This window comes from Odontesthes bonariensis, chromosome 1 (assembly GCF_027942865.1).
Source record: "Odontesthes bonariensis isolate fOdoBon6 chromosome 1, fOdoBon6.hap1, whole genome shotgun sequence".
Taxonomy (NCBI): domain Eukaryota; kingdom Metazoa; phylum Chordata; class Actinopteri; order Atheriniformes; family Atherinopsidae; genus Odontesthes; species Odontesthes bonariensis.
In genome coordinates this window covers 1,603,873-1,627,285 of record NC_134506.1, presented here as the reverse complement: position 1 = coordinate 1,627,285, position 23,413 = coordinate 1,603,873, and the positions used below count along the sequence as shown (strand labels likewise).

General features: G+C 43.1%; 1 protein-coding gene across 2 annotated transcripts in view; it reads left to right on the top strand.

Annotated features, from left to right (window-relative positions):
• The window catches only part of adamts17 (ADAM metallopeptidase with thrombospondin type 1 motif, 17), a 224,415-nt gene that overhangs the window by 28,271 nt on the left and 172,731 nt on the right, over nt 1-23,413 (top strand). Inside the window, exons 1-3 of one of the 2 annotated variants that reach the window (XM_075459484.1) lie at nt 7,337-7,422; nt 16,075-16,270; nt 16,442-16,554. Coding sequence is in view for 1 of the 2 variants with exons in the window: in XM_075458750.1 (XP_075314865.1) it covers nt 7,061-7,422 (362 nt within the window). In the remaining variant the exon portion in view is untranslated. Of the gene's footprint in view, nt 1-7,060; nt 7,423-16,074; nt 16,271-16,441; nt 16,555-23,413 lie in introns of those variants that run through there. The other variant, XM_075458750.1, reaches the window with a different exon arrangement.

Genomic DNA, 23,413 nt, shown 5'->3' with positions numbered 1-23,413 from the left:
ATCTAATTCAGCATGTAAGGGCTTCTACACATGTTGAAGGACATACTATGAACTTGGATTTTACTTTTGGTTTAAATGTCAATCATGCTTTCTTTGAGATCATTTTTATTTCAAGTGTTTTATTTGATCTGTGTGATTTGTTAATGTTTTAGGTGGTTAGTGTGAGATTAACTAAATGTGATGCTGCATTTTTGGATGCTTTTAATTCTCATTCTTTTATGCTTTCAAATCGTGATGTAGATTTTCAAGTGCAGTCTTTTAATGATCACTTGTCTGTCCATCCTGGATAAAATTGCACCTTCAGGCCGGAGTTATTTTGTTACTATTGGCAGCTATGAATCTGAGCGAGTGGCCATGACTTGTGGAGTCCCCCAGGGGTCAATTCTTGGACCTCTTCTGTTTAACTTGTATATGCTCCCTTTGGGTCAGATATTACAGAATTTTAACATCAATTATCACAGTTATGCAGACGATACACAACTTTATGTGTCTCTGTCACCGGACGACTGCAGCCCAGCTGATGTTCTGTGTCAGTGTCTGGAGGAAGTAAACACCTGGATGAGAGAGAATTTTCTACAATTAAATGAAGACAAAACTGAGATCATTCTGTTTGGTAGCAAAGAGAAGAGGGTCAGCGTTGGTACATATCTTGAGACTCGGGACCTTATAATCACTGACCAAGTTCGTAACCTCGGAGTGTTGATAGACTCAGATCTGACTTTCAGCAGCCACATCAAAGCTGTCACCAAGGCAGCTTTTTACCACCTCAGAAATATAAACAGAATTAAAGGTTTCCTCTCCCAAAAAGACCAGGAGAAACTCATCCATGCATTCATCTCCAGTAGACTCGATTACTGTAATGCTCTTTTAACTGGACTTCCCAAAAAGAGCATTAAACATCTGCAGCTCATCCAGAACGCTGCTGCTAGAGTTTTAACCCGGACTAAGAGATCTGAACACATCACACCAGTTTTAAAATCTTTACACTGGCTTCCAGTCAGTCACAGAATAGATTTTAAAAGCCTGCTGATGGTTTACAAATCCCAGAATGGTTTAGGCCCAAAATACATCAGTGAAATGTTCAGAGAATATAAACCCAGCAGAGCTCTTAGATCCAAGGACTCAGGTCAGCTGGTCCAGTCCAGAGTCCAGACTAAACATGGAGAAGCAGCATTTAGCTGTTATGCTGCAAATAAGTGGAACAAACTGCCAGTGGAGATTAAACTTTCACCAAATGGAGACATTTTTAAATCCAGGTTAAAAACATTTCTTTTCTCATGTGTCTATGCATGAAATATCTTTTAACTTATCTAGACTGTTGCCTGATTTTAAATTCATTTAAATGATTTTATTTGTTTCTCTTTATATTATTTTATGTATTTTTAATGCTTCTTCCACTCCCTGCTGCAATGCTTTTATTTTATGTAAAGCACTTTGAACTGTTTGTACATGAAATGTGCTATACAAATAAATTTGATTTGATTTTTGATTTGATTCAAAAACGTTTTATCAGAGCGCTTCTGCTTACATATTGTAAATCTGCCCCTTTGTGGACTACAGTGCACAAAGTGTACTACACAGGCAACAGAGATGGTTTCTTACGTGAATGCGAGGTGAAACAGCAACTGTAGTTTCAGCCTATCTTCAAAAGGAAATCCATTTCAGCAGCTTGTATCCACAACCTCATTCTGTTGGTCTCAACTCAGATCTCGTGACCATAGATGAGGGTTGGAACAATGATGGAACAGTAAATTGAAAGCTTTGCCTTTCGGCTCAGTTCCCTCTTCCTCACAATGGATAGGCACAGCGCCCTCTCTACTGCTGATAGATCCCATCTGTCTATCTCTCGCTTGAACTTTCCATCACTAACGAGCAAGATACCGACATACTTGGACTTCTCCGCCTGAGGCAGGGACTCCTGACCTGTAGGGAGCGCTCCACCTTTTTCCAATTGAGAACCATGGACTCGTACTTTCATCTCGACCACTTCACAAACTGCAAACTGCTCAAGTGTACACTGAAGGTCTTGGCTTGAAGAAGCCAACGGAACCACATAATCTGCAAACAGCAGAATGAGACCCTGAGGTTACCAAACCAGATGCCCTTCTCTCCCCAACTATGTCTTGAAATTCTCTTCACGAAAAGGGGGTAGGGGCAACCTTGACAAAGTCAAACACGCACCGTAAATGAGTTAGACTTTGTGCCAAGAATGTAGACACAGCTCTTGCTTTGCTTTTTGCTTTTCTTATACAGAGAACAAATAGCTTGCAAAAGCGACTCTGGTACCCCATACTCCCGCAGCACGCATCCACAGAATGGATGGGGACATGGTTGTAAGCCTTCTCCAAGTCCATAAAACACATGCAAACTGGAACTCCAATTACCCCCTCAGTAACTCTGTGAGGGTAAAGATCTCGCCCACTGTTCTACTACCTGTGTGAAAACCACACTGCTCCTCCTGAATTCGAGGTCCAACAGTCAGTCGGTGCCTCTTCTCCAACACCCTGGAGTAAACTTTACCAGGGAGGCTGAGAAGTGTGATCTTCCTGTAGTTGGAACACACTCCCCTTTCTTAAAAAAAACATGGGAACACCCCACAGGCGTTGTCCTTGACTTCCATGTGATAATGAAGAGGCGTGTTTGCCACAACAGCCCCACCATGTCACCATGTTTAACCACCCTGGTGACTTCTTCCCCCAAGTCCTCAGATTCTGCCTTCTTAATGGAGGACATGCTAGCCAGATTGAGGAGATCATTAAAGTGCTCCTTCCACTGCCTGAGAATATCCTAAGTTTGGGTCAGCAATTCTCCAACCAGGCCAAGCATAACTTGGGAGGTACTTCTGCATGGCCTTGCCAAATTCCTGCCACACCTGAGTTTTGACTTCAGGAACCACCAACGTTACATCTCTTTTAGTCACTTGGTACCTGTCAGCTGTTTCAGGTGACCCATGAGACAACCAAGCCCGTAAGGCCTCCTTATTCAGCTTGATGGCTTCTCTCAGTTCTGGCCTCCACCAGCAGGTCCTCCAGTTATTGCAACGACAACCTTTAGGCCACAGCTTTTGGAAGCTGCATCTACAGTTGAGGTCCTGAACATGGTCCATTCTGATTTCATGTCCCCAACCTCCCTGTGTACATGAGAAAATTCCTCTTGAGATGTGAGTTCAATATCTCTATGGACAGGGACCTCTGCTTGACATTTATGGTTAAATCTCAATACTCATTCCCCGCCAACAGATCCAACTCAACACCTGGGGGGATCGGTTGAAAGCTGTGCCCTCTTTTAATCTTAGCATCCAAGACATACGGCCGCAAGTCTAATGACATGACTATAAAGTAGATTATCAATCTTTGGCCTAAGGTGGCACAGTACCACGTACAATTATGATAAACCATCTAGTGTCATAGATGGACAATCCATGACTGGCACAGAAGTCCACTTAGGTTCAGATCAGGGAGACCATTCTCCTAATCACATCCAGCCAGGTCACTACGTTATTACCCACATAGGCATTAAAGTCAACTAGAGGAACAATAGAATCCCCAGGTCAGACAGAGACTCAAAGAAGGCTGGGTAATCTGAGCTTCTGTTTATTGCATGCGCACAAACAACAGCCAGAACCTTCCCTCCTGCGACTTGAAGCCACAGTGAGACAACCCTCTCACTCACCAAGGAGAACTCCAACACTGAGGCGCTCAGGCGAGGGGTTGTGAGTAACACCCACACCCAACCATCGCCTCTCCTCATGGGCAACCCCTTTCCAGCCACCCTATAGGAGTTTGGTTCCAGAACCCAAGCTGTGTTCAGAGGTGTCCCCAACTACAGTATGTCTAGTTGGTACCGCTGCACCTCACACACCAGCTCTGGCTCTTTCCCCGCCAGCAAGGTGACATTCCACATTCCAAAAGCCAGTTTGTGACCTTTACCTGTTTCCCTGCTCACAATGCACCCGACCTTGAATGTCCTCTCTGTGAGTTGTGGGTCCACGTGGAAGTGGCATCCTGTTGCTTCTTTGGGCTGACCCCCAGGAGCCAAGGCTATTAAGGCTCATCGGTATACTCAAACCTTCATCACGTAAACCCTCTGGGGTCTAAGGCCTTTTCAGAAACTTTGAGGCAGTTGTCACCACCTTGACATTTTCAAGTATTTCAACTAACTGTAAACATCAATGCAAAAGTGACACATATGGTTGTATTCTGAAAAGCCTAACAAAAAACAATATGAGAGTGAAGTGAATGTAATACAAACAAGTTTTATTTAAATTGAGGGTAAACACAACTGTACAAAAAAACAAGTTTTAGAGGTCTTCAAACAGTGCAAGAAAACACACTATAAATATATCTAGCCAAGACTTTTGAAGGTTGAACCTTGTAAACAAAAGTGTTGGCTGCATAACAGTAAAAAGTGCAGTCAGAAATGTTTTTTTGTTTTCACACAAACTGTAAAAAAGTAATTGTAACTCCAGGCAGTGTCTCTGAGAGTTGAATACTAATAAGATGGGTGTGTAACACCCCTGATTCCCCCCCGCCCCCCTGTCACTCTCCATGTGATAATTGTCTGTCACTGGCAGGACATTGCTGCCTTCCCCCAAATGCTGGCTGAATGGGGCGTGTTCTCACCTGTGAATAGCCAATCAATCACCTGGTACTTTACATGTGAATAGTGATAGGTGTGGCCGAGGAAGCTGCTGCAGTCTGAGAGTACAGAAAATCCAAAGATTTCTGTTCACTCTCTTTAAAAAGGGCCAGCTATATAATTTATTTTAATATATATATATATATATATTTGAAAACTAGAAGTTTCAAGGTTTTTAATGGTGTCACTTATATGTTTGAATGACAAAAACTCACAGAGTTACAGATGTGTTTTTGGAGATGTGTCAAAAATGCCCACCGGTGGGCATTAGACCCCAGAGTGTTAAGGTGGTGATTATATGAAGAGATGTGATATTTTGTGACTACATGTAACAAAATGAAGCGACTAGGGAATCTATCTATATGCAGGTTTGTCATGATTATTTAAAATATTTTTTAACAGACTTGAATAATGTGGTTAAGAAGGCTACAGTTACATATTTTGCATATCTTGCATCAAGCAGCTGAAACAATCCTAAAGCACTATTTGACACAATTAGTAACATTGTGTTTTCTCCTCTACTTGCTGTCCCTGTTTCCTCATTCTTTGAATAAAATTACTTTCTTAGTCTTTTTTTGTAAGGAAAACAGCTGACATTTGTAATAATATTATTCCCTCAATGTATCCTCCTTTTTTTTTCCAATCTTGGAGAATTTCTCCACTGTCTCTCAGCAGCAGCTGACAAAATGATTTAGTGGCATGAAAAAAATCCTCAAAGACAACAGACTTACCCACACGTCTACTTAAAAATGTAATCAATTTGATTGGCCCATCTTTAATCATTCTTTAGCATCTGGCCTTGTCCCTTCATATCCCAAACATGCAGCTGTTCAGCAACTTAAAAAAAAAAATCAAATCCTTTTCACTCTCTCCTTCAGAATTATCTAACCATATCCAAGTTGCCTTTCATGTCCAACATCTTGGAAAAAGTGCTTGCTAACCATTTTATACTCATCTTAGAAGAGCATAAAATTATGAACGAATTTCAGTCTGGTTCCCATAAGATGTTTCTGGGACAGCCTTACCCTGATTTGCTTCTTAATTATCTGACAGAACGTATTCAGTTACTGTTGGGGAACATGTAATCTGTACAGTATCTATCATATTGGGAACCTCAGGGCTCTGTTGCAGGCCCTTTATTATTTTGTACCACTGGGACATCTTATTAAAACTTCTAAGATGTGTCCTATTACTGTTATGTGGACACGTCTTTTAAGCCTCAAAATGTGTCATAAATGTCTATACTTGTTGATTTGTATCAAAGCATGGATGGCTAACAATTTTCTGCAGTGGAACACAGAAAAACTAAAGTGTTTATTTCAGTTTCTGAGCATGTCTCACCTGATATTAAGAGATTCCTTGTTTTTATCCTCTGCGACCAAACCTGCAGTGCATAATCTGGAAATCCAGATGGGTCTGGCTTTGAGCCTGGATCAGCATGTCAGCATTGTTTGTTCTGTTCTGCTTTTTTATCATCTCAGAAATGTTGCCTAACACCTCATCCTGACTGAACGCGAGTGAGCGAGCAATTGATAAAAGGTGATTTAGAATGCATACTTTTCAATTAGCCTGTCCTGACATGCCTTGAGTGATGTTGCTCCGTCCAGCAATGACGCCGACCACTTAAAAAAAAATCGCCCACGCTATGTCTCTATTTGGACAACATTTTGTGGCGGCGTCCCACCTCTAAACACTTCTTATTGGTTGAAATGAACATGCTGCTTCCTGTTGACAAGCTAGTTAGCAACAGGTCAGCATCACTCAGGGAATAATGGATGAGGAGAAGCTGATCTTTAGCCTGGAACAGCACCCAATGGTTTCTGACCCCAAACACCCGTACCACAAAGATCTGAACCGAAGGAAGGCCGCATGGGTGTTGATCGCCAGAGAACTCTGTGTTTCAAGTGAGTACTTTCTGAACCAACAGAATCACTCCCGACAAAATTGTCACGCTGCATATCAGAACACCCCCGCGAAATTTTGTCGTCGTATCGCGTCAGTTTTGCTTGCTTTCAGTCAGGATGGGGTGATACTTTGGCCAGTTGTTTTCCATCTGAGCTGGAGGTTAAAATTTTTGGAAATGTTTCTTTCAGGCTTGATTATTGTAATTCAGTTTTCATATGTTTTAGCAATACATCATTAAACTGCCTACAAGTGGTCCAAATGAACAAAACAAACAAACAAAAAAAAAACATCAGATTTAGAACCAATTTAAAAATCTTATAAAAAATCTTACATAAAAGCTTACTGGAAAGTTGAGTGTAACTTTAAGAATCGTGGAGTACCAAAGTAGACAATTAGTAAGTTCACTGAATTAGGATAGCTGGCTATTTTGGCTATAGTTGTTTCTATTGCTTTAATTAAAAGTGTCTAATCATGACCAAATGTAAATGTCTTTGATTGAATCTGTCTTTACCCACAGTCCTGGCTGAATTGGAGACAGATGAAGTGGTTCCCCAGCTGCTGTCCAGGCAAAAGGCTCACCTGTCCGTTCATACTGTCCACACCCTAAAGCACCATGGTCAATGGTCCATGGATGCCCAGAGAGAAGTTCATCCTGAGCCACAAAACATCATTGTATCCCTGCCTGCCTTTGGAAACAACCTGTATCTAAATCTAACACAGGACCATTCAATTCTCGCAAGTGACTTTGTTGTGGAGGAGAGGCTCAAAGACCAAAGAGTAGTTGTCAACCACTTATCAACAAACCAGCTTTGCTTTTACTCCGGCTTCATCATCAACCATACGGACTCTTTGGCTTCACTGAGCACCTGTGGCGGTTTGGTAAATCTATCTAAAAATTTTTTGACTTGCTGATAATATGTGATGTTATATAAATCAAGCAGCAGATCTCCAGATCAATCCATTTAAAGATAATGAAGATAATCACAATTGTTGGAATCATCCCACTTGAGTTATGCTCATTCAGCTTTTTTATTTAGTAAAAAAAAATACAGATATAACACAAAACTGTTTTATTTAATAGCTGAACATTCTGGCTTTGTAAAACATACCAAAAAAATATTAAAGAATTTTATTAAAATAATTTTGTTTTTAGAACAAAGTAGAGAAGAAAATCACCCGTTCATCCCTTGAGTTAGGTGCCTTTTTTATACTTGAAGGATTCTTTGGTCAGTGTAAACTCTAGAACACTAACGTTGGATGACTTTCCCCCATACGATCCACATGTCCCAAGAATGGGTGGACCGAAATACAAGTTACCAGTTGCATTATATATATATATATATTTATGAATCTCATTAAAAGTTCCCTAATTTTTCACAAATTTTAGAGCCTTTTTATAGGTTCCCGCTGAGAAATTTTTTTGTTTTATGAGGGGTTGAATCGATGGAAATTAAAGAAGAGTACTGTAATTTGCCATGTATTGTTGTGTTTTAATATATTTTGATGATAAGTATATATCATATGTTTATATTATATTGGGTAAAATGCACATAACATTAGTGTGGTGTTACAAAAATGTATGTTAGTGTTCTAGGGTTTAGTGGCTTAAAAGAAAAAACACATACCTCTGACAATGGTCAGGTACAAGGACTGGACTAGAAATTTGTGAAAAAGCAGAAAATGTCCAAAGAAAAACTTTGAAAGACCTTTAGAAAGCTGGAGAACTATTGATCAGGAACACTTTAAAGGTTACAGGAAAGTCTGGCTGTTTGGAAAGAAACAGAGAGAAATGAGGGCTGGATCAGGACTTTTAAACAGGACTGTCCGACTGGCTGAAATGTGAGAAAATGGCTGTAAAAGAATCCACAAGACATTTACAATAACTCGTGTAGAAATAATCCACATATAGACACAAGAAAAAGGTGATTGAGAGGAAATGAGAGGGGAAAACTGAATGATTTCATAGCACATTATGACTCTGTTTCCACTTGGTGGCTTTTTATGGTGTTCTGTGCAGCATCTTACAATTGAGAGTATATGAAACATAAAAAAAATCCAGTATTCTGTCCTCTTAATGAGGTTCCATGTTCACAGCTAGACATATGGATCACAGGGTGACTACCTAACTAAGGCATCACTTTTCTTTTTTTAAAAGAAGAAACATGATTTTTGTTTCTATCATCTATATGAGTCAAATTGCAATTAGAAATGTACTGAGTCACTCAGTGGCACACCCAGCACCAAAAAACATGGTCAAAGTGAAAGAAAATTATATTGCTTACCTTTGAAGTTTTGGAGGTATTCTACCAAAAAGCCAGAAGATGGCAATAAGGTACACAACTTTTGCCTGTTTTCAAGCTGAAAGTCCTCAATTAGTGGTCCTTACTCATGCACAATAAATGCATTGACTATTATTGAGCACTTTGAAGCCTATGGAACTTCATCTTCAATCTGTCTGTCATACATATCATGCAGGGGATTATCCTGCCATAATGGTTCCTCTTCTTTCTTCTCTTTTTCACTGGGTTTCAGATGCCTGAGGCACTCACATAGCAGGTCATCATTGGGGGCCATCTTTCAATTGGATTTTTGTTGTATTGTTTTGGATAGTGGTTCTAATGCTCACTAGCCCCCAGCTTACCCACTTAGTGTACAGTTTCAGGATGCTGGACCTGGGGTGAAACCCCCCATGCATTTTGAGTAGCGTTTTTGTCCTGATATCGGTGGCTTCTATCAACTCTTTGGCCAGGTAATTATACTATAGTAGTACCCACTATATAGTCTATAGTAGATTGACCTCCTTGTGGCCTCATCATGGTTGCCTTAATGGTTGTGGGACTCCAGTAGTGATAGATGTAGCAATTCCAAGTGACTGCAATATCAAAAGGAAGGAATAATAGAAGCTCCAGAAATACCAAGGGCTGAAGGAGGAAGTTGAAAAGATGTTGTGAAAGCAACATTGGTACCAGTGGTAATTGGAGCACTCGGCCGTGACCCTCAAACTGGAAGAGAAGAGAAATGAATCAATTGCGCAAAGGGAGAAGACTACAAGCTGCTTAGCGGAGAGGAGCAGTTAGATGGTGCCTCGTAGTTTTTATTAGTCCCACCTGCGTTGTTATAACTGTGATACAGGCTGGTGTATACTGTCAGGTCTCTCACTCAAACAAGACCGAGAGAGAAATTCCTGCTTCCTCTTGGCGTTTTGTAATAAGCATAATGATGATTAAAAATAAAAATGATAACCAACGAGTAATACTTAGAAGTAGCTCAGGTGCTCTGTTGTAATTTAATGTTAGCAATGGGTATACAAGGGGGTCATTGGAAGTCCCTAGAATAATAAAAACATGTTTAGTTAGTTTTAACCTGGAGACACTAGCAACTGAACATTTCTTTTGACATTTTGTTAAGTCGAGACTACTACTCCACTGTTAAGTGAATACTTTTAGAATCTTCAGAGAAATTTAGATTTAGGCAAAGAATGGAAGTGTAACCTATCTGCAATAGAAAATAATTAGAATAGGATGGCCTTTGTAAATACAAAAGTACAAATATTAATTGAATGAGGGACATAAACGAAGTTTATGACAAAGACAAAGTTTAGTTTGCTATGACGATGGCACAAGTTTTAATATAATTCTGGGTCAAATGGCTCATTTGGCATGTTTTATTTTTTCAATGCAATGCGTCATCTAATTCTCGCAATACTTGGCCATTCAGATTATGAATTAATGAAACATCTATTCTTAACTAATTCTGTCTGTGGGTGGACTTCCAGATTCTTGACCAGTTGTAGATGTCAGTTGACATCTGTGAGTTGGCCTATATTAACATTTTTTCCCAATGTAATTTCTTACCATACCATACCATATAAGTTTATTCCTAGAGCACTTACAAAACAACATACAGTCTTTCACCGAATTAGTTGACTTTACTCGCAAATCGCATGGAAAGCTGTGGCCCTATTCCACTTTATTTTACTCAAGCTGAAACAAATATCTCGAGTTGTATTAAGGCAAGGCAAGGCAATTTTATTTATAGAGCACAATTCGTACACAAGGTAATTCAAAGTGCTTCACAGCTACATAAAATCACAAGAAGGCAATAAAATCATTACAAAGAAATAAAAAATAAAAAACCAGCCTGGATTTAAACATTGTCAGAGTTGAGGCCTGTCTCACATCTTCTGGAAGACTGTTCCAGATGTTAGGAGCATAAAACTGAAACGCAGCCTCACCTTGTTTAGTCCTGACTCTGGGCCCCAGCAGGAGACCCCTCCCTCAGGCAGGAGACCCCTCCCTGAGGATCTCAGAGCCCGAGTTGGTTCATATGGCTCTAACATGTCAGAGATGTACTTTGGCGCTTGACCATGAAGAGACTTGTACACGAGCAGAGCTGTTTTAAAGTCTATTCTCTGAGCGACAGGAAGCCAGTGCAGAGACCTGAGCACTGGACTAATATGGTCGTATTTCCTGGTTCTAGTCAGGACTCAAGCAGCAGCGTTCTGGATGTACTGCAGCTGTCTTACAGCCCGTTTAGAGCCCAGTGAGCAGGCCGTTACAGCAGTCTAACCTGCTGGAGACAAACGCATGGATCAGTCTTTCTAAGTCTGGTTTAGACACTATTCCTTTGATTCTGGCAATGTTTTTTAGATGGTAAAAAGCTGCTGATGTTACTGATTTAATGTGGCTGTTAAAGTTCAGGTCTGAGTCCAATATTACCCCGAGATTTCTAACCTGATTATTAGGTTTTAGAGAGAGAGTCTCAAGGTGACTGATAACACTTTCTCTTTGTTTCTGTGGGCCACAGACAGTGATTTCAGTTTTGTCTGAGTTTAGCTGGAGGAAACTGTTTTGCATCCACACACTGATGTGTTCCATGCGGTGACACAATGTATCTACAGGCCCGTGTTCTCCTGCTGTCAGTGACACGTAGATCTGAGTGTCATCTGCATAGTTGTGGTAGGACACATTATAGCTGCGTATTAGCTGGCCTAATGGAGCATGTACAGATTGAACAGTACATGGAACCTTCATTTTAGTATTTATATTCAGTATTAGTGTGCACTCAAAATTATAAGATAAAACTAGCTATCACTAGCTATATTTTTTATTGCTACTCATCATTTATTACAATTACTGTATTTTCCATTAGTTTAATTAGCTTTTGATTTTTTTTTAAATATTGTATAAAACATTTTTTCAATTAAATTGGATGGAAAACAGAAGCACCATTGCTCCAATGCATTTTATCAAAAAACACAGCCAATCTTGTTATTAAAAACTTCATCAGGTCAACATCAACCCATTCAACCTAAAATGATTAACTGAAAAAGATCATTTCAAATCATGCGGCATCTAAACAAGCGTGTGTGTGAGAGTGAGTCTGAGGGGAAAAAGAGTGGCAAACCCACAGCGGTTGAACCACTTTTCTAGCGGTGCTTTCGGATTCAGTCTGAATTTAGCTTAAAATGACGGAAATATAAATGATATTCGCGCAAACTTGCCGGTATGTGAGCCGTCCTCAGACAAGAAGCTAACTTTAACATTCAGCTGACACTATTTTGAATGGACATTAGCTTGTGTTAGCAGTAAGTGTATTAAGCCAAGTCAATTTATTTGTACAGCACATTTCATGTACAAAACAATTCAAAGTGCTTTACATAAAATAAAAGCATTGCAGCAGGGAGTCGAAGAAGCATTAAAGATAAAAAGAAGAATATAAAAAGAAAGAAATAAAATTATTAAAATGATTAAAAACAAGCAACAGTCTAAATACGTTCAAAGATAGCGTGCAGATTTCATGGATTGACACATGAGAAAAGAAATGTTTTTAACCTGGATTTAAAAATGTCTCCATTTGGTGAAAGTTTAATCTCCACTGGCAGTTTGTTCCACTTATTTGCAGCATAACAGCTAAATGCTGCTTCTCCATGTTTAGTCTGGACTCTGGACTGGACCAGCTGACCTGAGTCCTTGGATCTAAGAGCTCTGCTGGCTTTATATTCTCTGAACATATGTCATAACATCACAGATGTATTTTGGGCCTAAACCGTTCTGAGAATAACACCATGCTCAGGTTCAAACATTAACATTAGACAGAAAAAACAACCTGCATCAGCAAATTATTTCCTACTAACTATTCCACTTGGAGTAAGGCTGCTTCCCGGTCAGGGTATCGTCTGCTGCCGATGCCTGTGGTCTTCCCGACAGTGTAGAGCCCAGTAGACCTGCCGTTACAAGAAGGTGGTCTTGTCACGTGACCAGGCTGGCGTTTGAATTAGCCCCTCCCCTTTCTTATGAAACTAAATATACCAAGTTATCTCTGCTCAACCTGATTAGTGCAATGAATCGTTCAGCTAAGTAGTACAAACAACTAATGTTGTTTAGTAATGGTAGCAGTTTTTATAAAACATAAAAGAATAAGTATAGATCACTCAGAAAAAATCTGCTCCCAGGAACTCGCTTGGGAAAGTGACCACCATCTCCACATATCCAAGGTAAGGGACTGCTTGTCCTGCTGCTCCCTCCACATGCAGTAAATCACACAAAGGCTTCACAGTCTGGTCTGAGAAAAGCTGGTTATAGATCGAGACGGGGATCGTAGTGACTTGCGATCCTGTGTCCAATAGACAGGTGAATTCTTCTCCAGCAATTTTAATGTTGGCCGTACAACGGGATCCGACCAAGCCTTTAGGTAACTGGGATGGAACAGTGGGAGTGATCTGGGTTATGTCTTGAGATGTTGCTTCATGTGAATAGCTTTGGCTGTGTCCTGATCCTCCTCAGTTCGCAGTAGGAGCAAGAGTTCAGCAAACGATGGAGGGTTTTGCTTCCGTTGTTTCAGTTGTAGTTCTGCAATTAGAGCGTTATCCCAACAGCCACGGCAAAATTGGGTCAGAAGCTGTCTGTCAAAGTCTTTAGCTGCAACTCCGCCTCTCTTGACAGCCTGATTCAGCACCACCTGAAGGCGTTGCAAGTAGTTGGACGGCTTCTCTCCAGAATCTTGGAATGTGTCCATAAATTTGGCGTATAACTCATCGCCATCCTGGACTGTGTCATACACTGAGTTGAGTGTTTGGAGGTACATAATCGGAGATGTGTCCAGTCTTAGGTATTTGACCAAATCAGCCGCGGGTGGTAACAAGCTATCGAAGATCTTGCGTGACACTGCAGGATCTTTCAATATAAGCGAGGTGTCATAGTCTGACTCATTTTGAGGTCGAGGCGATCTTCCAGAGAAGGCTCTAATACGCTGGGCTGACAAGTTCATAGCACCATCCTCATTCTTGACAATAAGTGCGACCACGTAGCGTTGCACTTCCGGAGGGTGGAGGTCACCGTGGATCATGGCTGGCAAAGATGTTCTTGAGGCGGGTTTTGCTGTGTGATCGGGCTGGATCGTTGGAGGTCTCCCTCTCTGCTGGGCTGAAACTGCAGGTTCCACTGGACAAGAGGTAGCAGCAAAATTTAAATTATCTTCACAATCCTCGTCTAGAACCTTGACGTCCGCTGCAATGGGCTGGAGCTTAGTGACTGTCCGACCAAGCAGAGACATCACCCCATTCAAAACGATGGCAAAATCTTGTCCAGTTATTTTTCGCAACCTTCTGTAATTCAGACAAGTAATTTTCAGTTTGTACCTTTCCGACCTCATCCGCACAGACTGTCGACAGCTCTAAAATTTCACATGTGACTTTTTCATAATTGTACACGTATGTATAGGGCAAATTTGGACGCAAAGATACCAACAGAGCACCAGAACTGTATTCCACAACAATTGAACGATGGAAAACAGATCCGGGCTGATCAATAAATTCAACTTTTGAAATTAACCCGTAACCTTTTAAAAATTCAACTACTTCTTCATCTGTTTCGGTTTTTGTCGCATCATGTATTATAACTGCATTGGGAATTTTAATGCCGATTTCTCGAATATGTCCATTTTTTACAAATTTTTACCATTTACCAAAAAAAATTCTGTTCGTACTCCACTCCTGGCTAGCTCGCCAAGTTATGTAACCAATATTTGTTATGGAGGTTAGTTAATTAATTGGATGTACTAGCTAAATGTGCAATTTGTAGGTTCATGGGCTAGAATCAGAAACTAGTAACTCGGCTCTAGGAGCAGAGTGAAACAGAACACAGTTGGGTTTGTTTTTTTGCTGGTACCATATATTTTAGGATTTATAAACAATATTTATAAAGAGAATGGCCATTCATAAGAAGAAAACAGAAACAACGCAATAGTGATATTTAAAGTGGAATAGTTTAAGAATCGATCGACAACGCGGAAGGTTGAATAGATATGTTGTCTCAGTCTTGAGAAAACACAATGCAAAATGTTCAATGTTCAATGTTCCTGTGACGTATCCGCGAACAGCGAGTTGTGGAGGGATGGAGGAAAAAGGGAAAAGGGCGGCTGCAAATGAGCCTCCTACCGGCCCGACCAGAGCAGGCGCAGTTCAGCTCGAAGTCCGGGCCGAGCAGAGTGGAGCTTCAGCCTTCTTGCCTTAGAGCAGACAGTTCTTAGCTCGCCATCGAAACCTGGCCTATACAAAAATAAGGACCAGTATAAATCTTGTGCACAGAATAAATTCAAAATCTCAAATACAATTTGCATTAACCATGTATAAAAATATCAATATTGTACAATATGTATAAATTCAGAAAATTTAAACCTCATTAATGAATGTAGAAAAGCATTCAATGTATAAATACACTTAAAATAAATAACAGTGTATGTTATTCAAAATACTAATCAAATGTCAAAAGTCAAAATGCAGTTTAACATACATATTACGTATTCAACTTGTCCCAGAGCACTGTTTCCTTACACTAATGGTTTTGAAGAAATCCAGTAAAAAGCACACAAAAACATTATAATCCAAGCTGCAAGTCCCTTATAGATCTCGTCACTTCCTACATTGGAATATACATTATCAAGTCGTGGGCAGGAATTTTCATGTGGTTTTCTTGCCCGTCACTAACCGCGACAATAGCGAGTGACGCAATTTTCACAGGATTTGTTTTTCTATGGTAAACACTCTCACTCTGTGGTTGTGCTCTTCTTTTGTCTCTTGCTCTTTCACAAAAACACATCAGACACTCCTACACACTCCCACACCCCCTCACACATATTTATGATACCACAAAAACAAAGGACAAAGGATATCCACATCACAGAGTAAACGTCCTCCATCCACCAGAACCAGAACCAGTGTATTTAAAGTGGACACCCTTTACATGTATTACCATTGAACGCGTTATTTGGAATACGTGACCTTCTCATGTTAAAGTATGTGAAGTGGACATCCTCTGTCCAACAGAACCACAAAAAGTTAAATTGGTCACTCGACTTATTTTGGGCATCTACTGGCAATATGCCGCTTAAATATCATAAATAAGTTAAGTCACGTGCCAGGAGGCAACCAGTGCCAGGGCCCACGCAATGCTAGACCCATCTACTGAACTTTGTACGCCAACGCAACAAGTCATCCATTGCCAATACTTTTTACTTTTTACTTTTCACCAGACACGCTTTCGCAACAACATGTCCATTGTCACAACATCGGGTACTTACACAGCAAAAATGGCATTACACCAGATGCAAAGCTTTTGAGACGATTACAGCATCGAATGAAGATGGGGTTTCTGTCGACTCATCTGATCCAGATTCTACCGACAGTGGAAATTAAGCCAACTTCATTAAAAGGATTGATCCATCCCATGTATGTATATATTCATGAAATATTGTTAGTTTTTGAGTTAGAGAAAAGCAGGGAAACTATACAACTGAAAGAATTTCACGCCAAATACGCATCATTATTGATTTAGTCTTGAGCTGAACACATCTAACACACTGTGTAACGTCTTCTGTGTGTACTATTGACGATGTTGAGGAGTAGAAAATTGAAGTCTCCTGCTCCCCTGAGTTATCCTGTTCCATGGAGGGAAGCAGAGGAAGGAGTTGGCTTCCAGCAAACAGAGGCTGCAGCAGGTGCAAGCACCCCAGGTAAGTGACACCCCCTGGTGATGTAGCTGGCTGATGTTGCTGAAAAGTTGCCTGACAACTTGCCACATCCCTCACCACATTTCTGTTCAAAAGAAGGCCAGGTGTGAAGCCACCTCTTTCAAGATTAAGATCAGATTTATTGGTAATGCATACACCTGAAATCTGTCCTCGGCTTTTAACCCATCCAGGTTGGCACACACATGCACAGGGTCACACACTCATAGAGACAGATGCCAACCTGGAGCGGTGGGCAGCCATTCACAGCGGCCGGGGAGCATGGGGGTACGGTGCCTTGCTCAAGGGCACCTCAGCCATGACAAGAAGGTGGACTAACACTCCTCCAGCTATCAGTTCCACCAATCTTTAGCTGTTTTCACACTGAGATCCGCTACCATCGTGGGTCCAAATTGCCACTTCATCCCGCGTCGAGCAATGTGAAAGCTTGGCGTATTAGGTGATCCGTGCCGCCTGAAGCCGAGTTCCGGGGACGTTGCCTAGTGGCAGAGCGTCACACGAAACACATAAAATGCTGGGCGTGTACAATGACGTAGGCACAACCCATGCGTCGGAGGTAGGCCTAAATACACCTGTCTGCATTAAATTTTTCAAACCAACGATGGCGGGACACCTTGAGGACTTGTTTTTGTTACTGGCTGTGTGTTCGGTCACGCAAGTGTATATGCAGTTCATGGAGATGTTATTTTACGGGGTGTGGTGTGATGATTTGTGAGCGTGGAGGACCCAAAAGGCAGGAGATCAGGTAGTAGTTCACAAACAAAGGTTTATTTTGTAATCCGAAAAACTCAAAGAGCCGCTGGGGAGCGGTGTAGGAGGGTCCAGTGGTTTTCCTCTCAGGATAATAATAATCTCAAAACGCGGGGCTCAGGTCAGTGCAGTCGGTGAAGGCTTCAGGCACGGGTAGGAGACTGAATCATCTGACGGGGCTTGTTGAGGTGAACCAGGCTTTTCTGGAGTGGTGAGGTGATTACTGGATATGATTCAGGTGTGATCCATTGTGCTCCTAGCTCCGCTGGGAAGTAGGTCAGCCCCGCCTCCTGAGCCAGCACCTGCCCTGCAGGTAGACAGGAAAAACCCCAAAACATGCACAGCAACATATAATATGGAAATGGAAACAAAACAGAAAACCCCAGTCCATAACAGTACCCCCCCGCTAAGGGACGCCACCTGGCGTCCTACCAGGCTTGTAAGGGAATCTATGGTAAAAGTCAGTCAACAGGGTGGTATCCAGAATCAGGGAGCGTGAAATCCAAGAGCGTTCCTCAGGGCCGTATCCCTCCCAATCCACCAGAAACTTGTTGACCGCGGCCTCGTCTGCGAACATCCAAGATGCGGTTGACTGTGAACGCCGGGTGGCCATCGATGATACGAGGAGGTGGGTCAGAGGGGGGTTGGAGGGGGCTGTCAAAAACAGGTTTCAACAGGGACACATGAAACACAGGATGTACCTTGAGTGCCGCAGGTAGTTTCAGCCGGACAGCGCTAGGATTGATGATGCGGTCGACGATATAGGGGCCGATGTATCTGGGGGCCATTGTTCGGGACTCGGTCTGGAGAGGAAGGTCTCTGGAGCAGAGCCAGACCTGCTGACCCACCTTGTACTCTGTAGCAGGGATGCGGTGTTTGTCAGCGATCCGCTGATTTCGGGCAGTTGTCCGGATTAGAGTGGCTCGGGCCTCCCTCCAGACACGACGAGCACGGCGGTAGTGGGCCTGGACCGAAGGGACAGCGACCTCTGTTTCTTGACTGGGGAATAGGGGGGGTTGAAAACCATTAGAGACCATGAAAGGAGACATACCCGTAGCAGAGCTGACCAGGGAGTTGTGGGAGTATTCCACCCATGGTAAGTACATGGACCAGGAGGCTGGGAGACGTGCTGCCACGCACCGCAGTGATGATTCCAGACTCTGGTTTGCCCGCTCCGTCTGACCATTTGATTGGGGATGATAGCCGGATGTTGGGCTGGTAGTCACCCCCAGAGCTTGGCAGAAACCCCTCCACACCCGAGAAGTGAACTGCGGGCCTCTGTCTGAGACAATGTCCTGGGGAATGCCGTGTAGACGGAAAACATGCTGGACCAGGAGATCAGAGGTTTCCAATGCTGAGGGGAGCTTGAGAAGTGGAACAAAATGGACAGATTTTGAGAAACGGACAACTATGGTTAGAATAGTGGTATTACCTTCAGAGGGGGGGAGACCGGTGACAAAATCCACAGCTATGTGTGACCAGGGGCGATGTGGGATGGGTAAGGGTTGGAGGAGGGCCGCTGGAGCATGGTGAGAGGACTTGTTTCTGGCGCAGACGGAACAGGCTTTGACAAACTCCCTTGTGTCTGTGGTCATGGTCGGCCACCAGAAACGCTGCTGGAGCAGGAAAAGGGTGCGGTGAATTCCGGGGTGACAGGCTATCTTGGATGCATGCCCCCACTGGAGCACAGGGCTTCTCATAGCCTGGGGGACATATAGTCGTCCAGGAGGACATTCATCAGGTACCATTCCTCCGTGTTGAGCCTCTTGGACCCTTTGTTCGATTTCCCACCTGGCTGCCCCGATCACAACGGATGGTGGTAGGATTGTTTCCTGCAAAGCTCCCTCCTCCTCTGGTGTGAACTGCCTAGAAAGGGCATCAGGCTTAGTGTTTCTCGAGCCTGGGCGATAGGAGAGGGTGAAATCAAACCTTCTTAAGAAGAGGGCCCATCTGGCTTGGCGTGAGTTCAGTCGGCAAGCAGAACGGAGATAAGCCAGATTTTTATGGTCAGTCCAGACGATGAACAGTGGGACCGCCCCCTCCAAACAGTGCCGCCACTCCTGAAGGGCCAAGACCACCGCAAGCAATTCTCGGTTTCCCACATCATAGTTTCTTTCTGCTGGAGTCAGGCGTCTGGAGAAAAAAGCACATGGGTGAAGTTTGTGGTCTGCAGGTGAGCGCTGGGAGAGGACAGCCCCGACTCCAGAATCTGAGGCATCAACTTCCACGATGAACTGAAGGCCCGGATCAGGATGGATTAACACTGGGGCTGCGGTAAACTTTGTTTTTAGCTTCTCAAAAGCTGCTTGTGCATCTGGTGACCATACAAATCTTTGTTTTGCTGATGTTAACTGGGTGAGAGGAGCAGCAAGGCGACTATAATTGCAAATAAATCGTCTATAAAAATGAGCAAAACCCAGAAACCTTTGTAGCTGTTTACGAGTGGCTGGGGAAGGCCACTGTTCTACTGCTCTGATTTTTTCAGGGTCGGGTTTGAGCTGCCCCTTCTCGACTATATGGCCCAAGAAACTAATGGAGGTGGTGTGAAAGTCACACTTTTTTGCCTTCACATATAATTTGTTCTCGAGTAATCTTTTTAACACCTGTTTTACATGGTCTACATGCTCTGCAAAACTGTGAGAGAAAATCAGGATATCATCAAGGTACACGAAAACAAACCTGTTTAGCATGTCCCGGAGCACGTCATTAACTAAAGCCTGGAAAACAGCAGGAGCATTAGTTAAACCAAAAGGCATGACCAGGTATTCAAAGTGTCCCAAGTGTGTGTTAAATGCTGTTTTCCATTCATCCCACTCTTTAACTCTGACAAGATGGTAAGCATTTCTCAAGTCCAATTTAGTGACAATGACTGAGTCGTGAAGTGGTGTGAAGGCCGAATCCAGCAGTGGAAGAGGGTATTTGTTTTTTACGGTGATAGTGTTAAGTCCAGTGTAATCGATGCAAGGCCGCAGAGTTTTGTCTTTCTTTTCCACAAAAAAGAAACCAGCTCCAACCGGGGAAGAGGAGGGGCGTATAAGACCAGCCGCTAATGAGTTATTGATATATTTTTCCATGGTTTCCTTTTCGGGTCTGGAGATGTTGTATAGTCGCTGTGTGGGAAGAGATGAACCAGGGAGCAGATCAATGGCGCAGTCGTACGGTCGGTGTGGTGGAAGGGTGAGAGCTCGATCTTTACTGAACACCTGCTTCAGTTCATGATATTCATGGGGAACAATGGTCAAGTCTATGTCTTCGGGATGTGGGGGTAAATCTGCAGAAGGTTTGGGGATGGCCGAAAAAAGGCAGTGTTGGTGACAGTGATCACTCCAATTTCTAATCGAGGTCGTCACCCAGTCTGTGTGTGGGTTGTGGGTTTGTAGCCAGGGCAGTCCAAGAACAATGGGGGTTAAAGGGGAGGATATGACAAATAGTTCTGCCTGCTCATGATGGTTGCCTGATAGAGAGAGTTTAATTGGCTGAGTCTTGTGTGTGACGCTGTCAATGGGTTGACTGTCAATAGCTAGTACTCTTTTTGGTTGTTCTAACTGAAAAACTGGGAGATTATGTTCCCGTACAAGGTCAATGTCAATGAAATTATCGTCTGCTCCAGAGTCAATTAAAATATCAACAGGTAATGAATGTTGGTTCCAGTGTATCGTACCTGTTAATCTGATGCGCTTAATGGAGGAAGCCGTGGAGGTTTGGCTCACCAGCGTCCTCCTTCCTGCTGATGAGCCTGTCCTTTTGGCGCTTCAGGACACTGTGCTCGGTAATGCCCCTTCTGGCCACAGTAGATACAGTCGATTTACAAGGCGACGTTGTCTTTCCTCTGTAGATAATTTAGCACGGCCCAACTGCATGGGTTCCCCCATCATAGGAGCAGGAGGGTTGATGTTTGTGGGGCTGTTAGAGGGCGGGGAAAAGGTGGATGGAAAAAGGGCAACTTGGCTGGCTGGAGAAACGGTAAAAGGCCGAGGCCTCTGTCCCTGAGATTTTTCCCTCCGTCTCTCTCTCATTCTGTTGTCCAATTTTATTGTTAAGTCTATTAAAGCCTCTAAACTATCAGGCTCATCTCTGGTGGTCAGCTCGTCCTTTAATTCCTCTGATATCCCCTGGGGGAAAATCCCCTGCAGTGCGGTGTCATTCCATCCACTTTCGGCAGCTAAAATGCGAAACTCCAGTGCGTATTGAGAAACTGACTGGGTACCCTGTCTCAAACTGAGCATTTGGCTGACTGCTTCCTTCCCTATAACGGGATGGTCAAAAATTTTCTTCATTTTTTGGGTGAATTCGTCATACTTTTGGGTGAGTCCTGGGGAGTGAGTGGAGATGGCTAGTGCCCAGGCTGAGGCTTGGTCGGACAGGAGGCTCATGATAAATGATATATTCGCTTGATCTGTAGCATAAGTACTTGGTTGCTGGTGAAAAACTAATGAACACTGGTGCAGAAACTGTGAACAGGTACCCAAGTTACCTGAATACCTGGCTGGTGTGGGGATGTAAGGTTCCCTGGGCGCAAGCATCGGTACCACGGCAGGCTGCGGGGCTGGGGCAGGTGGAGGTGGAGGAGGAGGAGGAGCGAGAGAGAGAGCAGCGACTTGATTTGCGATGGCGTCGATCCTTCCTCCTAGATTTGTGATGCCGGTGGCTAGTTGCTGCAGGTTGTCCATAACTTGCCGGAGAGTGGATTCATGTTGGTTCACCAGATGACTCTGAGAAGCGAGTACTCGCTTGAGGTTGTCCGTCTCCGCTGGGTCCATGTTGGTCAGATGATTCTGTGATCATTTGTGAGCGTGGAGGACCCAAAAGGCAGGAGATCAGGTAGTAGTTCACAAACAAAGGTTTATTTTGTAATCCGAAAAACTCAAAGAGCCGCTGGGGAGCGGTGTAGGAGGGTCCAGTGGTTTTCCTCTCAGGATAATAATAATCTCAAAACGCGGGACTCAGGTCAGTGCAGTCGGTGAAGGCTTCAGGCACGGGTAGGAGACTGAATCATCTGACGGGGCTTGTTGAGGTGAACCAGGCTTTTCTGGAGTGGTGAGGTGATTACTGGATATGATTCAGGTGTGATCCATTGTGCTCCTAGCTCCGCTGGGAAGTAGGTCAGCCCCGCCCCCTGAGCCAGCACCTGCCCCAGGTAGACAGGAAAAACCCCAAAACATGCACAGCAACATATAATATGGAAATGGAAACAAAACAGAAAACCCCAGTCCATAACATGTGGATGATCACAACCAGGCACGCCGATAGGGGGGGACAAATGGGTATTTTGTCCCGGGCCCAGGAATGGGGGGGGGGGCATAACTGGGCCCCCATGAAGTTGCGATTAATTATTTTATGTTTCCTTCAAAATGTGTTGATTTGGGGAAGAAAATTGCTTTATTTGCATTTGATAAATGACTTCTGGATCGTTTGCCTTCATTGCCCTTAAAAAAAGGGCCAATAACCCCCTATCACCCCTATTCCAAAAATGGTTTGGTCTTTGATTACGGAGAAGAAAAATACCAACATCATTTGACCATAAGCGGTCATTGCGCGTTAGTCGAAATGCACAAATCAGGAGCGCAGAAAAGAAAAGAAAGGCGAAAAAAGAACGAAGAAGCCAAGAGCCTGAGGGGTTCTCTACACAAATATTCACAAAAGACTCAGATGATGCAGCAGGTACCAGTACAGGCAGCTGTGCAGCAGAGCCAGGTAAGACACGGCCAACTTTTCCCAGCCCCGTGAAGTAACACCAGGCACAGGCGGCGTGCCAATCATATTACACATGAGGGGATAGCAAGTCACACGGAACTCAATACAAGACAGAGAGAGCATTGAATCATTTCATAACCACAACGGCTTAATTACACTGTGTTTCTACACTGTGAATCTAGGAATATGCGCATTAGTCCGCAAATATGTCCAAATGTTTCAGGCACGCACGCCAATCAGGCTGAATTGATTTGAGAATCATCCCCGGTCAGCTGAATGACAGCCAGTGTAACGCGGCTCTGGTTTAACCTTATTTTGTTTAAAATAAGCCAGTATAGACATGGCAACGTGTGAAATTGCCATTTAGATAGAGTTGAATGAAACGAATGGGTAATAAACG